The sequence below is a fragment of the Microtus oregoni genome, unplaced genomic scaffold, assembly GCF_018167655.1.
Source record: "Microtus oregoni isolate MIOR12 unplaced genomic scaffold, Mior012 000025F_ref0000491, whole genome shotgun sequence".
Taxonomy (NCBI): domain Eukaryota; kingdom Metazoa; phylum Chordata; class Mammalia; order Rodentia; family Cricetidae; genus Microtus; species Microtus oregoni.
In genome coordinates this window covers 13,597,109-13,614,263 of record NW_024543084.1, presented here as the reverse complement: position 1 = coordinate 13,614,263, position 17,155 = coordinate 13,597,109, and the positions used below count along the sequence as shown (strand labels likewise).

The window sequence follows — 17,155 nt, the reverse complement described above, 5'->3', positions numbered from 1 at the left end:
GGCATCAGACGGGCTTTTGCCTGTTTATTTTTTCATATAAAAGTTACGCGCTTGTAATGTCTGTAGGAAGATGCCACTGTCGGACAGGTTAGTGGGGGATTTATATTACAGCATCACACTGGGAGGCATTGGGCAGGTGTCTCGGTTCACGATCAGCCAGATGTGGCATTTGCTTGCTCTAGCCTTGTCCATACCAAACTCACAGGTAAGGGCTGGCCTCTGTAGAAAACTGAACTGTCCATGCCACTCAGGGTGCCTACAAAGACTGATCTGCACAGCTCTCCCAGCCCCCCACCCCCGTGAAACAGACATGTGGAAGCCAGGCTGCGGTGAGCACTGGGCTCAGCCTCAGCCAGAGGCAGGTGACTAGGGAAGCCTGTTGGCTAATAAGTTAAATCCACACATTGCACCTCACTGTCCGCACACGGAGGAAGGGCCCGATGTGCACAGTGCCCCCCACCTGCACACAGCAGCACTCGCGAGGGACAGGAGGAAGTGACTGAAATGAAGGACCTGCAAAGGAGAAACAAACCAAAGACCCACACGACTGCTCACAAGCTTGACTCCACACACACACAGTCCTTAGACAACCCGGGTGCCCTGGCTGCTGCCAGAGGGAGCTGGCCAAGGGGCTGTTCACAGATACCCCCCTCTTTACAGCACAAATAAACGGAGAGGGGGGAAGAACAGCCCAGAGTTCCTTTTTTGATAAAAGCTGCTAAAAAAAACACCCAGGAGGGGTTCAGAGCAACAGTTGTTCCAAACTTGCACCCGGCCAGCAGCTGTTGTCTTCCCTCTGCTGCCATGACTGGGTTGAGGAAGCACAGAGATCCTGGTGTCCACTTGACCAAGCCCCATGACAGAAGAAATGGGCGCTTGTCCTTGAAAAAGTGAACTGGAGACATGGGAGGGCTAGCAGCACATCTGACCTGTACCCTGCCAACTAGCCACAGTGGTGGCCATGGAGCCAGGGCCTGGGAGACCCTAGCACTGAGCCCTGAACATCTTGCCCTCGATTGTCAACCTCAGCAGCAGCGGTGGCTCCACATCAGGGGACAAGCACCTGCCTGGAATCAGGAGGCCTCTGGAGGCACTCACACCCCAGGCCTGCTCAGCCTTCTCGGGGACACCAGACATTGCCAGGGTACAGAAAGGGACTAGGGACCTGCTGGCTGCCAGGGGTTGGGCAAAATGGAAGGGAAGCCCATAGGCCCGGAAGGGACAGGAGATGGCATTTAAGGCACACAGCAAGCATGGAGGGGCTGCTTGCCTCTCCTTCAGTCACTAAAGACCCTCACTCTGACTACTCAGAAGCACAGCCTTGGCCCCAGCTCAGCATGAACTCCCGCTTCCTTCGGCCTCTTCTTCCTGATCCCCAGAGTGCCAGTGGTGTGGGCGGCGGCTGTGGCTGGGCCAGGGTGGGGGCACAGGAGGGAGGTGCTACTGGTGTTGCTGTCATGTGTAGCAGGTGAGCCTAGCGGGCCATGCATGGCAGGACAGGTCTGGGGCCACTACTGTGAGGATGCCAGCTCTGTGGCTGCTGATGCCACTCACCATACCTTCTGGGCCAGGTCTACAGGCCTCATCCTCCATATTTAAAAGATTCCTGCCATGGCCCTTCTCTGCTTTCTGCCTCCCATGTCCCTGGAGGGCAGCCTACCCAAGGGTTCTGGGGCTTTTATGCATATGCCACTTAAGAAGGTGAGGGCACCCTTCAGAGGGTTGAGGCCCACCACTGCCCTAGTCTGCTGTTCAGGTCTCTGTTGCTCCCCAGTTGGAAGGGAATAGTAGGGAACAGGAGGGAGCATCGACAGAAAACAGAAAACAAAACCAGACCAGGGGCCACCAGTTCACAAGCCAGTCCTGAGGCCTGCCGGCCAGCTCATTGTGGACCCTGGGGCTTTAGCCACAGGGAGAGAGGCAGGAAACCGGCTAGCAGGCTCGGGTGCCGCCACACAGCCAAGCTGTGGATAGGCTCTGAGGCTAGACGGTCCAGGTCCTCTCTGGGCCACTCGAGCGTTCTTACACCCAGCCAGCGCCTAGGTCTTCTCTTCACGGTCTGTTTTCCGCCTTGTGATGTTCCTGGGTTTGATCTTCAGAGAGAGTTCCCATAGGGCCTCCTCGGCCAGGTGGTCACTGAAGTCATTGAAGAAGGTTATGATGTCGTCGTTCCTCCGGATTTCATAGTGCCTGGGGGGAGAGGGGCAGTCAGCGAGTCCAGGGCTCTCAACAGCCAGGCCAGAACCTCACAGGGTGCAACCCAGATGACTGTGGGGGCAGGGTCACTGCTACCCAAGCTGACAGGGGACAGCGGCACTCAGCACCAGACATAAAACACTGGCTTCCCTGTGGTCCCCTGGGCAGACTCGTCTGGGACACGGTGCACTCCGGCCATCCTGAGTGGGCTGTGATGGCCAAGCCGGCCCTAAAGCCAGGTAGCCTGGATTGTCAGTCTCCTTTTCTGGTTTTTCAGGACAGGGGTTCTTTGTGTAGCCTTGGCTGTCCTGAAACTCTGTAGACCAGTCGGCCTCCTTCTTATGGCCTGGAGAGTACCTGCTTCCTGACTTGTATGTAACTGGAGGACAAACTGGCTGCCACCATAGGCCCAGGCCTAGGCCCAGACAAGGAGTTGAGCCATTTGTGTGGATTTTCCCATGCTGTCCTGATAAAACCCAGGGGGGCAGGGACTATACCCCTCCCTGCAGCAAGGCCAGGCTGGTACCAGGTAGCACTTACACCTGCTGGAAGCACCGCATGCTGTCCAAGATGTTGAACTGTTGCCACCGCTTGGAGAAGTTCACTTTCCCGTCAATATAGTCTGGGTTTCCCAGGTGAACGAAGGTCAGGTCCTGCAGGATCAGACCTCTGGGGATGAAGGCAGAAGCCAGTTACTGCATGGAGACAGGACTCAGGAGCAGCTGTTCTGTTGTAAACTGGCTTTGCTACCAGAACTGTAGCCCATGACAAGCAGCTACTGAACCGCAGAGCAAGCCAGAGCACAGATTTAGGCGGTCTTCTGAACCACATGAAGCCTTGCTTTCTGGACTCTGGGTCAGATTCCCCCTACGGATTCCCTAAAAACTAGCGCAGCACTGGCAGAGCCTGGAGCACTTAAGTATTATGGAGGACTGTGGGTCTGACCCGGCTACAGTGTCAGACGGCTGTACCTGCTAATGTGAAGTGGTTAACTGAACACTCAAATAGACTAAAAATGCAGAGATGGCTCAGCAGTGTTTACTGCTGTTGGCCTTGGTGGCGCACGCCTTTAATCCCAGCACTCGGGAGGCAGAGGCAGGCAGATCTCTGAGTTAGAAGCCAGCCTGGTCTACAGAGTGCCAGGACAGGCTCCAAAGCTACACAGAGAAACCCTGCCTTGAAAAACCAAAACTGAAACAAAAAAACAAAACGAACAAACAACAAAAACTCAAATGGGGCTGGAGAGATGGTTCAGCAGTTAAGAGCATTGCTGCTCTTCCAGAGGACCCAGGTTTAATTCCCAGAGCCCACATGGCAGCTCACAACTGTCTGCAACTCAAGTTCCAAGGCATCTGACACCTTCACACAATGCACATAAAATTAAATAAATTATTTGAAAAAAAAAAAAGGAAGACGCAAAACTAAAAAAAAAAAAAAAAAAAAAAAAAAGGAAAAAGCAAAAGAAAAAAAAAGTATTTACTGCCATTGCAGAAGACCTGGGTTTGGTTCCCAGAACCCACATGGCCACTTGTGACTGCTTGTAACTCCAGTTCCTGGGTATCCCATCCCTCTTCCGAAGTCTGTGAGCACACATATGCACTTAGACGCGCGCGCGCACACACACACATACTTAAAATACATATAAAAGATGAAAACAACAAAATCCCACTAAAAATGAGCAGGGAGAGCTGAGAGGTCTGAACCATCAGGTGTGGTGACCACAGAGCTGTGGGTGGGGAGACAACTCACAGGTACGGGATACATGGGGGTTCCACCTCTGAGAGGGCAGCCCGGTAGGCTCGGAAAGAGGATGAGCTGTCAATCAATGTGCAGTACTCAGCCAGGCCCTGCAGGATGGAGGTGAATTAGTGACACGTGATGATGCCAGGGGCCCAAAGCATGCCAGACTCAGGCCCTGCTGACACCTGCTAATGGTGGAAGGCCTCAGGCCTGTTTGTGGCTGATGTGAGTACGTCCTCAGAGAAGACCCTGTTCGTGGGCTCACTTGCCCTCTCCTCTGATACTCACTCATCTCACCCACCCAATAGGCCTAGTGTGCAGTCCTGTGCCCAGAACAGCCACTTTGGATGGATGGGCTAAAGGGTGGATTCAGCAGCTGAAGCTGGGAAAGTTGACCCCACAGCCAGCCATGAAAGTCACAGGACCTGCTGATTGGAGGCCAGAGAAAGGAAGCTGAGGTTTTTGAAGAAGCAGCTGTCTTGGTCACATAGAGGTGGGTGTCCAGATGGAGACGCATGTCCAGACTTCCCACCACCCACCTCTGAGGTTTGCCTCTGCCACTCCAGTCTGCGGATGGGTGCTGAGTCCAGAGCTGAGAGGATGGCCAGGTAGGAGTTGAAGTTGTTCAGCTTGCGCAGGTGCTGCAAAGAGAGGCGGCGGTAAGGGTAGGGTCAGCGGAGGGCTGATGGCGCTAGCCTCCCCAGGCAGAGTTGGAGGGCTCTGGGTACTGAGCCACAGTTACCTTCATGATCTTGATGAATTTCAGAAGCAGCCTCTCCCGGTCCTGGGCCTTCTCTTGCAGCATGATGATGGACCGTACCCTGCAGGAAACGGCCAGATAAGCAATAGCTGAGCTAACCATCTTCCATAGGCTCGGTGGCCCTGGGAGATGAAATATGTGTGACCCCTGTGCCAGTTGGTTACAAGTTCTTACATTGAAGCCAAAGGAAGTATAAGAGTGAACCTGGTCCCTGATCTCAGGGTGTTCACTGTACCCCAGGGGGCCAGAACAAGGACCTTGGCTTCTCCAAGGGAGGCTTGGGGATTGAAGCATCTTCATCAGGGAAAGGCCTCATGGGGCCTGACGCTGGCTCAGAGATCAGCTGACAGCTGAGTAGGAAACCACTAAGTCAGCAAAGGGATGGAAACTTAGAACCTTAGCAATAAGGTTGACCTCATGGTGGCCTTAATCTCCTATGGTTTACAAGGGTCACTGCAGGGTTACTCTTCTATCCTGCAAAGGGCACCTGTGTTAGGGACATAAGAGGCCATGGCTCCAAAGGGTACTGTGCACCTCCAGCCTGCCCAGAGCTTTCTGCAGCTAGCAACAGACTGAGGATCAGGCAAGGCTCAGGAGGGAAGCAGCTCCTATCTGCCCTAGAAACTAGCACACTAAGATTGGAATGGTGGCTATGGTGAGGGGAGGCCCTTTCCCAAGCAGGGGGAGAAGCAATGAAACCTTCCCCTGGGGCCATGGCAGATGTGTGGGGTAGGGCTGATACAGCAGGAGGTGGTGGCACCTGCTCATATCATGAAAAGAAAAAATGACTGGGTTACACGCACACAGTGCTGGCTTTCATTTTGCTTTAAGAATTCAGAGTTGCTGGGCAGTGGTGGTGCGCACCTTTAATCCCAGCACTCGGGAGGCAGAGGCAGGTAGATCTCTGTGAGTTCGAGGCCAGCCTGGTCTACAAGAGCTAGTTCCAGGACAGGCTCCAAAAGTTACAGAGAAACTCTGTCTCGGAAAAAAAAAAAAGAATTCAGAGACAAATCGGGTGTGGTGGCCCTTAAATTAGGAGAATGCAGGTCAGGCAGTGCGCCTTTAATCCCAGCACTTGGGAGGCAAAGGCAGGCGGATCTCTATGAATCAATCCAAGGCCAACCCGGTGTACATAGTAATTTCCAAGACAACCAGTCAGGACTATGTAGAGACACCCTGGCTGTCTCCCAAGAAAAGAACTCAGGTGTCCTTTGATTTGCCAAAGCCTTAACAATCCACTCCTTTGCTTATCAGTTGATCTCTTTCAGGCAGTCAGGTGAGCTGCAGCCCTGATGGCTTGACTGGTCCTGCAGAGTGGCAGGTGCCTCCTGCCTCGCAGAGTCACAACCAATCCTGGCACTCCTCCCTGCCAGGCTTCACTTAGAGACTATGGTGCCTCCTCAACCAGCTCTATAGGGAGCCATCCCCTCCCTGCCTTCTCTCTGGTGCCCACAGTTCAAGGCTAGAGCCCGTAGGCTCTGGAGAGAGCTCAGGACTGGTCATTCAACCTCTCTGCCAAGGATGCTTGAGTTGCGCCACCAGACCACTTGAGCGAGTGCTGCGGCCACTCTCACCAGTAGGACATGTTGTTGAAGTGCTCCGTGAACTGGGTCAGATTGGGGCTCTTCTCCTCATTCTGCTCTTTGGCCCAAAGCAAAACTTCAGGAATCTGGGTGGAAACAGAACAGATGGCATGATAGCCTGCGGTGTTCCTGGTCTGGGGCAGGCTGGGGGGGTGCTCTCCTTAGGGACAGTCAGCAGCAGCGTCCAGGCAGAAAGCTGCTTCCTTTTACAGGGCACCCCAACACATACCTCTATCTTATAGAAAAGCTCTGCGTCCAGCAATGTCAGCTGCTCTGCTATCTCGTGGCTGTGGAAATCATGCAAGGTCCCTGGCCTGGAACACAGCATGAGAAGCATGGTTGGGGGGAGACTGATGCAGGCTTTACCTCCATGGGTCCTTCTGGGCCATAGAGCTGCTCTCAGGTAACTGGCTTCCTTCTTCTCCCACCTCCGCTCCACATGCCTACCATCCAACACACCCCCACCGGCTGGGCAGAAGGCAAGAAAGACTTCCCAGGCTTTTAGGAAGTCTGGATGGCATAGACGGTAACATCAGTGCTGGGGAAATCCACAGCTGACCAGAGCACATCCATCTCCTCCATTCGCATGGGGAGAGGCCCAGTCATGGGAGCCCTTGTCACAGGGCTGTGAGCAAAGGCAGCTGCTGGGCTCAGTTCTGATCTTCAGTACTGTGCTGGGACACTGGCTCACCTGGCTGCGACACCCCTGGCTGCCAGAGGCTGGTCGGAATGGGCACACCTGAGCAGCTTCTTCTGGTCCATCTTTTCCAGAATGTTCTTCCGGAGTACACGGGCCAGGCTGAGCTCTCCGCTGCACACTAGACGGAAGACTAGCTCCATCAGTAGCTTCAGGATCTCCTCCGTCAACTCCACCAGGCTAAGGACCAAGGGCACTTGGTGAAATGTAGGACCCAGTTGAGGACAGTGCTGGGAGTGGCCTTTCTGGAATAGGTCCCTGCCAACTTACTCAACACACTTGCTGCTTTCTGTCTTGGGGATGACCCTGTCTAAGCTGGGTCTTATGTCAGGGCAGAAGACCCTCATCTCCAGTGAGCCCCTCCATTCCTGACCTCAGCACCATACAGCCACCACACATGAACAAGATGCCATCCAAGGGCAAGGATTCAGATGTGGCACCCCCACAACTGCTTACTGTGAGCCTTTCTGTGAACTAGTCCTAAGATAACTCAGGAAGGCGCAGTCCTAAATGGGGCAGTTTCTCTTGAGAATCTAGGACCCACCCTACCCTCAGAGCTGGGACAAATCAATGGAACTAGAGAGCAATACTCTGTGCTGGGGGTACACACTCCCACAGTGGGTGCAGTGTAAGAGTGGGGCGATCTAGGTGATCACCCCATGCTAGCGGCCTTCTGTAATGCACAGTCCTGAGCATTGGCCACCCAGCTCTGGGACCCCGGGGTGGGGAACTCACCAGAGCTCATCCACCACTCGCACCAGCACAAAGAACGTGTTCTTGCTGACTCGCTTCTTGAATGTGTCAGTGAAGGGAGAGAACTTCTCGTATGTAAAATGTGAGTTAAGGTTCATAGGGCAGGGTCTGCATGGAATGCTAATTTTGAGGCTCTAACCCCCCCCCCCCCACCATGAGCCACTTGCAGTGCTGGGAACTGGTGAGTGAAGGTTTAGCTTGTGGGAGCAAAGGCCTGGTCTGTGTGCAGCAAGAATGAGCAAATCTAGTCCGGGCCACTCGTCCCACAGGCTGCTGCAGCCTCCAGGGCATCTTCGGGTTGAACCCGAGTGCTGACATGCTGGCTGAGGGCCACGGTGCTGGGCCTCAGGTCGAGGGAGCAGATCCCTCTCTACACATCCTCGAAAACCCAGGGCCCAGAGAGTGAACAGGTCAGAAATCCCCCCTCTCCATCCTATGGGCTTCCATCTAGAGATCATTTCCCCAGCCACAGGACCACAACGGTGTAGATGCTCCTGGGAGCTTGTACCTTGGAAAGCCAGGCTGGTCCTCCTTTGTGGGAACAACAGACCCCATGACAGCCCTCACACTTGACTCATGACCACTGATGCCAGAGTCTACTTTGAAGATGGTGGCTTCCTGCTGTTTTTCTGCTCCCATTAACTCTCCATTCTTTCCCTTATTCCCCAGTGACCCATGACCTATGTGTTGGCACTCAAGGGGAGCCACGCCACATGGATGGTCTACTTGGCCCCCAGAAAAGTGCTGTCCCAAGTCTGGGGGGGGGGATGCCTCCATGAACAGGTTGGCTGAGGCTAAATGGGGGAAGAATGAGAAACTCAGGGTGGCAGTAGAGGTTGGAGGTGGGATTACACAGGTCAGTTACCCATGCTCCATTTCACTGGTACCATGGGAAATATGGTATAACAGAAATAAAAATGGTCTCACAGCCAAGTGGGATCCCACATGCAAATACATGTCAGGTTTGACATGTTCCTGGCAGATGTAGTTGACAGTCTTTTGCTAGGCCAGGCCCTGGCAGGTGTTTAGAGTCCACAAATGGGAAATGACCACACCTGTCCTGACAGGCCAGGACGTTTAGTCAGGGTCAAACTGAGGACAGGAGGTGTGAGGGAGCCCCTGAGAGGGTTCAGGGCACACAGGAAGGCGGAGAGCTGCCCCAGTGACAGCAGCTGCCCAGCAGATGGCAGTCACAGGCTATGTGCCTGGGAGTGGCCCAGTAACTGTGGTTCCCAGACAGGCCTCTAGGAAAGAGAGAGGGAACAGGCAGCAAAAGTGGTCTTGGCCACTAACAATCCCCACGGCTGAGGCCTGTGCTAGGGGCAAAGCCTAGCTGTGATGGAGGAGCTGGCCACTACCTAGCCAGGGCGGTAGAAGGGGCCAGACCTGCCTTGAAGTCACTAGCTGTCATTAGTAGCCTTCACTGCTCTCTCTCTCTCTCTCCCTCCCTCCCTCCCTCCCTCCCTCCCTCCCTCCCTCCCTCCCTCTTTGATTTTTCAAGACAGGGTTTCTCAGTGTGGTCCTACCTATACTGTACAGAACTCACTCTATAGTTCAGGCTGGCCTTGAACTCAGAGATCTGCCTGCCTCTGCCTCTCAGATGCTGGAATTAAAGGTGTGTAACACCATCACCTGGCTGAGTTTTCTTCTCTTAAGTCTGCCCACTACCTGGATACCCAGGGTTCAGTGTGGAGAACCTGCAGGGAACCCCCTGGCAGGGCCGCCTACCTCCTTCTCCCAACCTTTCTCAGTCTTTTCCAGACCCGCCCAGTGGTCCCAGCTGTCCTCGGCAGTGTGGCAGTGCAGCAGAATGCTGTTTCAGGCCCTCCACATCATTCTACATTTTCCTCTGCCATTTTGTGAGTCAGGGTCAGGACGCCGCTGGCTGGGATGGGAACTGGGCCCCACTGTAAAGGTGAGAATGTTAGCTGGGCGGTGGTGGCGCATGCCTTTAATCCCAGCACTTGGAAGACAGAGGCAGGCAGATCTCTGTGAGTTCGAGACCAACCGGGTCTACAAGAGCGAGTTCCAGGACAGACTCTAAAACTACAGAGAAACCCTATCTCAAAAAAACAAACAAAAAACCCAAAACAAACAAACAAAAAAAAAGGTGGAAGTGCTACTCCGGTCTTGAGGGGGCAGCAGGCTGCCCTGGGAAGGGCTGAGAACCTGAGGGTTGGTGATACTATGCAGGTCAGTTAACTTATATGCCCAGGTTCACACTCAGCCTCAGTTTCCCCAATTACATCATCAGAAATGGTGTAACACAAGTAAAAATGGTCTCACAGACTGAAGGCTGCAGACCTCGGAAGGATATCGGTACTGCAGTTTCTTGATGAGCTCCTCAGGGCTGATGAAAGTCCTGTAGGTTGTCAGGAAGGCCTCACAGTACAGCACCAGGTCTGTAGAAACACAAAGGAGCCATTGATGCAGGACCCAGGGTGCGGGCTGTGGACTGCAGCATGGACACCATGCTGAGTCCTCTTTGAGAGCCAGGCCAGGGAAGGCAAGGTGGGCTCCTGTTTTCTGACCGTGTCCCGCATCTTTCGTCTCATCCACACTAGCTACTAATGATGGGTTGCCTGGGGAACCAAGCTATGGGAGGGTCTGAGGCCCAGTGACCCTGTGCTGGGCAGGGGCGGAGACCTAGGCATAGGCTCTGGACCGTGCCATCTTCGAGTTAAGCACAGATACTGCCCTAAAGCCCAGTGGCTCAATGGCTCCTCACTGCTATGGGCAGAAATGGTAGTCCAAACTTGTCAGCCAGCTCTTGTAGTCAAACCAGAGGCAGTGCTTTTAGATGACAGGTCCAGTAATTCAAAAATGTGGGAAATTCCATCTAATGTACTAAGGGGAGGCTGAAGTGCCTGCCTGTCTGTGGAAGGCTCGGCAGGAGTCTCGCTGCCTACACAGGGCAAGGGCAGCTGTGAGGACCAAAGCCCTGGTAGCTGGAGGCCTCAGGCTAGTAGTTCCACCCCTTCCGAAGGGAAAGGGCACTGCCAGCCAAGGACTCCTGCCTCTCTAAAGTCCCAGCAGCCCTGCTTACTGCTCTGATTTATTTTCCCCACGCTTTTAGATATTAAGCATAAGAGGTCATGTGCGACAGTGGGCTAGCCCAGGACTGGCTGTGCTGTACACACGAGGCACGGCTGGGTGCTATCCGAGTTTCACTTTCTGGGTCCAGAAGGCCTCTCCAACCCGCTCTCATACATTCCCCATTTGCTGGCGTGGAGGGGTTGCAAGGATATGTACGGCACTTCATGCCATCACACTGCGGCAGGAGTATCTGCCAGCTCTTGCGTTTGGGCTGCATGGGGCCTGGTTCCTGCACTGGGCTCAGCCTCATAGTTGTATTCTAACCTACCAGCTCACTGCTATGCTACGGTTTTCTAGAAAGAGTTCCAGGCAAGAAATCAGAGATAGGGCCAATACATACGCCTGTTTCTGGAAGAATGGGCACGAGTGCAGAGGACCACTGCTAGGAGCAAGTGGCCTCTTGTAGGGTGTGCTCTAGCCTGCTGATGAGCACCAGGGCCATAGCCCACGTGTGAGACAAGGAGTAGGCCAGCCTCAAGGATGGCTGTGCTGTGCCATACTGGACACAGCTCTGGCTTCTGGGCGGGAGCCTGAGCCAAACTCTACAGTGTTCGTAGTGCTGGTGTGGTTCAGATCTTTCTGAAGCTTGGGGGCCAAGCAACAGGTCAGCACACGGGTCCCAAGAAATGGACAGGATGTGAGCTTGGGCACAACACTATACCCAGCCCTCTGTCCCACACTTCTCACAGCACTGCTGAGAGAAGCTGTACACTGGCAAGTGTGCCTCCTTCCTGCATACTTGTCTAATGGGTTTAGTCCTGCTTGGCACAGCTGAGTCCCAGACACATGAGCCATGGCTCCCAGGGCCTTCGAGTCACTCATATACTATTGGTTCAGGAAGTTACCCGCCTGAAGAGCTTTGCCATCTGCCAACGGGCACCCTACCTACTCTGGAGCGGCCCATAGCCTCTGTCTCAGGTAAGATTCCCAGGTAAAACCAACTCTGGTCCTGCAGGGACCTCAAATCCTACTGAAACTTGAACTCAAAAGTCTCCTTTGCGCAGACTCAGTGGGTAGACCAGAAGGCTTTGGGCTTCCTGTCCGGAGTACCTTTGGCCTGGCTACAGCTGGTAGGACAGGAGAGCTGCCTCACAAGGCCAGGTCAGAAGCCAGCTTATATCCTAGATAAAAATGAGATGAAAATGGATACTCTATCAAGATGCCCTGATGTGCCACTGTCAGGGAACCAAGGCCCCGGAGGAAGGGCTGTCCTGTCAGTCACCCTCCCAGCCTGACTGGAGGAAACAGGTGACGAAGGGCGGGACTGCCAGAGGGCTCAACAGCAGCTGCAATGAGAGTGAGCTTGTGTGAGCCATTCCCCTTTTCAGTTTCTTCTAGGCAATCAGTTTTCAGGCTATTTTCTTAATTCAGAATTTTCCAGAACTACTCTGTTCAATTTAGTTTGGGTCTGGATCATTGAAAAAAAAAAAAAAAAGACAAAACTGGTTGGATTAAGGTTTGAAGTCTTGAGTGATTTCACCTATAGTTTAATCCGGTTACACCAACTTTTCGATCATTTTTTTTTCCTTTTCCGTTTTTCTCTCTCCCAGAGCTGGGGTTTAATCATAGGGCCTTTATTAATGGCTAGGCAAGTTTTTTTCTTTTTTTTAAATCATTGAGGCATAACCCCAGCTCCTTTTTTGTTTTGTTTTACAACATGGTCTCCTCAAACAGTCCCGGGACCTTACAGATCCTCCCGCTTCCCAAATCCTGAGATTAAAAGCATGTGTCAGCATGCTCTTCCCCTTTAAATCCTTTTTAAAACATGTAGGGAGAGGACCTCTGGAACACACACCCTGTCTCAAAAAAGAAGAGAAAGAAAATGACTATGGGAAGGAGGAGGCCCTGCACCTTACTCCTAGGCCAGCTCAAGGGCCCATTTCCTTCCTACAGAACTTGATGGGATGAGCAGCTCCTCTGCTAGCAGAGCCGAGTTAACTCGCTTCCAGATATAGGAAAAAGGTCCCTGCATCTCAGATGATCAGGTTGCAGAGGGAATGGCAAGGCTGGGGCAGCTCCTGGACAACAAATTTTGTTCCTAGGAACTTGCTAGTTGACTGTGTGAACTAAATACATGGAAGAAAAGAGAAGAATGACTTACATACAAGGTAGAAGAGACTGATCATGTGCTATCCTAGAAGTTTTTGTTTTTTTTTAAAACTTGTTATGTGGTCCCAGGTGACTCTGAATTCATGACTCCCCTCTATCAGCCTCCTAAATGCTAGATTATAGTGTGTGCCATTGTGGCTGCTTTAACTTTAAAACCACTACTGAACAGGTCATTATCCAGTGGGCTGCCCTTGGAGCATATACAAGGTACCAACAACGGGTATATCTCATGATGCTCATAGAGCCAAAGGCATCGTCATCTTACTTCAAGAGAGGACACGTCCAGGCACAGCTTTGACAGGATCAGGGTCTACAGAGGTGGCCTCCTCTACCCAGACCCAAAGTTCAACCCAGTCACAGTGTTTGCCAGGAAAGAAGACAGTGTAGCATGGCCATGTGATGCCTTTGGTGGGACACAAAGCCACTGCAGTGGAAGCTGCCATACCTTTTCTGTCTGTCTCAGTAGCATGGACCAGCAAGATGTCTCCTGAACCTCCACGAACATCTGGCCCATCATCACCCTGGAGTAAAGAGAGCATGAGGCAAGGCTGAGATGACAAACACACCATGCGTCAGAGGCCCTGGGTCCCTTCTTTCTGTTCTTCTCAGCTCAGCAGTAACAGGCAACATTGTGTGTACCCCTGTTGCCATGGACTTAGAAGACAGACTTTGGTTAGAACTCTTGAAGGAGACCAGCATTGAGGAAGCTGTTCAGATGTTAAGGGTACCAGGGCACATCACCTTCCAGAGGACATGTGGGGTCAGGGCACTATGGTTTCAACCTCACCTCTACCTCCTAGCTAAAAGGTGAAATTTCAAAGAAGAGAGGCAGCCCCTTAGCCTGGGATACAGGAAGCCACCTTGTGGCTTAGGCCCTCTCCCAGGAAGAAGGAAGTAGGGTTCATCTGTGGGGCTGAGCCCCACAGACTGTTCTGAGAAGGACTTCATGAGAAGAGCTCATCAAAACAGTAAGACTGCTCATGACATCGGATGTGTTAAGGGTCACCAAACCCAGCCTGCCAGTGGGAGACTAACTCAATTTCCACAGGCAAACAAGCTTTAATCTGCTCTAGTGACAGAGCTATAGGTGGGGTTGGGAGTTCAATCACTGTGACTCCAAGGAAGACAGAGCCAATATCCCATCTGTACATCCCATGAATGCCTAACTTTGCTATTCCCACCTGGGACAAGGTTGCCTATGTTCATGACCTGATTTTCCAGAAGGAATTGAGCTCTTCTTTCTGCAGAGGCTTTGCTTGGACCCTGCTAACCCTACCAGCACCCTGATGGCCCAAGTGCTGACATCTTCCTGTGTTGCTAGGAAGTCACTGAGGCTTGCCCAGGAACATGCACAGGGTAGCACCTGTTCTGAGATGTCCCATGAAACCCTGAGTTTCTAGAACAGTACAGAGAAGAGACAAGGTTCTTGGGTCAGCTTCTTCCTCTTTCATGAAATGTCTGGGTGTTGTTCTTGTCAATAGGGCTCCTCAAACAGAGTCCAGAGCTCAGAGTCCAGAGGAGGGGGAGGGGCCATGCTATCAACAGCATATACATGCCTTATTGCTGGCTATACTGAGCATTGCTGGTGGTTTCCTGTGCACTGACCTCAGAAGTACCTGCATGAGGCTCAGAGAGGCTTTGCAAGGCCCAAGTTCACTTTTGGGAAATAGCAAGAAAGGGACAGTGAACTCCCCCCCCCCCCCCCCACCAAGAACCATTTTTAGCTGGGAGCTCAGGTCTCCCTGCTGGGCACTCCAGGCCACATTTCTTTCCCCTCCCCTCCCTCTTGCTTGATGGCTATAAGATCCAGGCCTGGAGAATCCTTACCTCTTGCTTAAGTGTCAGCCTGGCCATAATTTCATTGTGGTCAATGAGGGTCAGTTCGTCCACTTCCTCCTCTGACTGGCTTGACTCCAGAGCATCCAGTGACTTTGGGGACCTGGGAGGAGAAGTGGCTGGTGCTCAAAAGTGTCAGACATGGCCAGGTTCCCCAGTTCCTGGACACCTGTCGGTGACACCTGCAGGTCGAGGCAATCCAGGCGACGGTTAATCTTTATTTCCCCCTACTCTGTGATGCTTAATCTTATTATTATTATTATTTGGTTTTTCTAGATAGGATTTCTCTGTGAAACACCTTTGGCTGTCCTGGTACTCACTTTGTAGACCAGGCAGGTATCAAACTCACAGAGATCCACCTGCCTCTGCCACCTGAGTGCTGGGATTAAAGGTGTGTGGCACCCCGCCCGGCTTGATGATTAATCTTAACTGTCAATTTAACGAGACCTAGAGGAGTCAGGCCTCTGTGCATGCCTGAATAGGCTAGGTGAGGTGGAACACCCAGCCACTGTGAGTGCCGCCGCCGGTGGTGGTGGTGGTGGTCCTGGACCGTCTGAAACAGAGCCAAGCACCAGCACTCTGCTTCTTGACAGTGGACACGGTGTGATCAGCTGCCTCGAGCTCCTGCTGCTCTGACTTTCTCATCACTCCAGATGGCAGAGCCAAACTCTGAGCCAGAACCGAAGACACCTGCCCATGCATAGGCCAGGGTGTAAGAGCTGCTTGTGGACAAGCCCTGAATGGAGTGGCGGGCAGAGCCAGGGTGACAACTGGGCTCCTGGCTCTGCCTAGGACACATCTATTCTCTACAAGTCTCTTCTGCGAATGGAAAGAGCTAGGCCATGAGTGCAAATGCTCCTCTGAGCTCTCTTGTAATGGTTTTAGCTCTCCAGCTCCACTACATTCACACAGGGCAGCCCTTGAAGGGAAGTGCAGTAAGAGGGCTGCAGGAAGTGCACCCCATGTTCCTCCATGCCAGCCCAAGCCCTTTCACAGGGCCCAACTCTGCAGACCTTCGGCTTAACCGGAAGAAAATGTCATGACCCAGCAGATGTGGCCCCATAGCACCGAGTGTTCGACTTCACAAGAGATGGCCTTTAAAATAGGTAGCCATGGCGCTGGAGCGAGAGAAGGCCTTGTGCTGACAGTGACTGAAAGCACTGAACAGCATCTGGTCAAAGGAAGAGGAGACGAGATTTCTCCAGTGTGGGCAGCTAAAGGCGTTCGAAGATTCTCAGGCCAGATCCAGCAAGACAGTAGCCAGCTTGGGGTTGTCACAGGGCATGATCCCCACCCCCCAAAACACCGATTAAATCTTAATTTATCTTGTGTGGACGCTCATGACAGAGGACAGTGTGTGAAAATCAGTTTCTCCTTCCAGGAGTGGATTGCAGCGACCCGCCTTGGCAGCAGTGCCCTCACCCACCGAGTTCCTCGCTTGGTACTCAGGGCACATTTTCTCTGCAGCTCAGCTGCAAGAATCTGTGTCTCAGTAGGAGCGTGCATGGCTAGGGCTTGAGGAGTGTCTGCTTGCTGCTGCCTTAGAAGCTCAGAGTGGTGTCTCTGCAAGGCAGACGTCTCAGGAGCTTTCTGACCACCAGTGTGCGCATCTTTCTGTCCACTCCACCATCAGAAGTCTGCTGAGCTACCAGAATAACTCTTGGGAGAGTCCTCTCTCAGGAGGTGATTAACCTAAACATCTGAACTCTGAACATGACACAGGGCTCCAGTGAAGCAAGTGACAGAATCCACACGCTGCCTTTGCTTAGCACACACAAGCCTTTCTGACCAAGTGGTAGGAAAATCTACCACTGCTTCCAACACCTGGGGGAGACTTATGTAAGACAGACTTACGGCAGTGAGGACCCATAGTGGTCAGGATGCAGGTGGCTCTGCCCACAAGCCTGTCCTCCACCTTTAAAAACAACCCCCAACCCTCCTAGTGCTAGGCCTACACTGAGGCCTACCACCTTTAAGTGGGCAGGGCTTTGCCGTGCTGAATCAACGGGGCCTCAGGTGACTCCAGGGAAGGCAAGCCTGACCACTGGTACCTTTCCTAAGGAAGGGGACATCAACATCAAGCAGCAGGGTGCTGGCTGGCAGCTCCTTCAGACTGCACTAAGTGGTTTCAGAGAACCAGCCACCCTTCTGCAAGCCACTACTAAGAAGCAATGACGAGAAGAAGGTATCTAAAGGCACTGCAAGGCTTGGGTCATAAAAACAAAAACCACCTCAGATACTCGGGCTGGTGCTGCGCTCAGCATGCGCGAGGCCTTAGGTTCACTCTGGGGTAGAGGTCGGGGGAGGGCGAGACTGATAGATTTCTGGGTTTGCTCTCCAGGTAACATGAGGGGACCTTTTCTGTCTTAGGGGCGACAATGACAC

At 52.8% G+C, this 17,155-nt stretch overlaps 1 protein-coding gene across 8 annotated transcripts in view; it reads right to left on the bottom strand.

Annotated features, from left to right (window-relative positions):
- The window catches only part of Rapgef1 (Rap guanine nucleotide exchange factor 1), a 118,734-nt gene continuing 101,579 nt past the window's right edge, over positions 1-17,155 (bottom strand). For all 8 annotated transcript variants that reach the window (XM_041674311.1, XM_041674315.1, XM_041674312.1 and 5 more), the window contains 12 exons: positions 14,762-14,873; positions 13,380-13,455; positions 10,047-10,131; positions 7,712-7,804; positions 6,971-7,156; positions 6,509-6,593; positions 6,271-6,365; positions 4,679-4,757; positions 4,476-4,577; positions 3,946-4,043; positions 2,737-2,865; positions 1-2,190 (listed from right to left, as the gene is read on the bottom strand). In XM_041674311.1, coding sequence (XP_041530245.1) covers positions 2,040-2,190; positions 2,737-2,865; positions 3,946-4,043; positions 4,476-4,577; positions 4,679-4,757; positions 6,271-6,365; positions 6,509-6,593; positions 6,971-7,156; positions 7,712-7,804; positions 10,047-10,131; positions 13,380-13,455; positions 14,762-14,873 — 1,291 coding nt within the window. In that variant the 3' untranslated portion in view covers positions 1-2,039. The remainder of the gene's footprint in view (positions 2,191-2,736; positions 2,866-3,945; positions 4,044-4,475; positions 4,578-4,678; positions 4,758-6,270; positions 6,366-6,508; positions 6,594-6,970; positions 7,157-7,711; positions 7,805-10,046; positions 10,132-13,379; positions 13,456-14,761; positions 14,874-17,155) is intronic.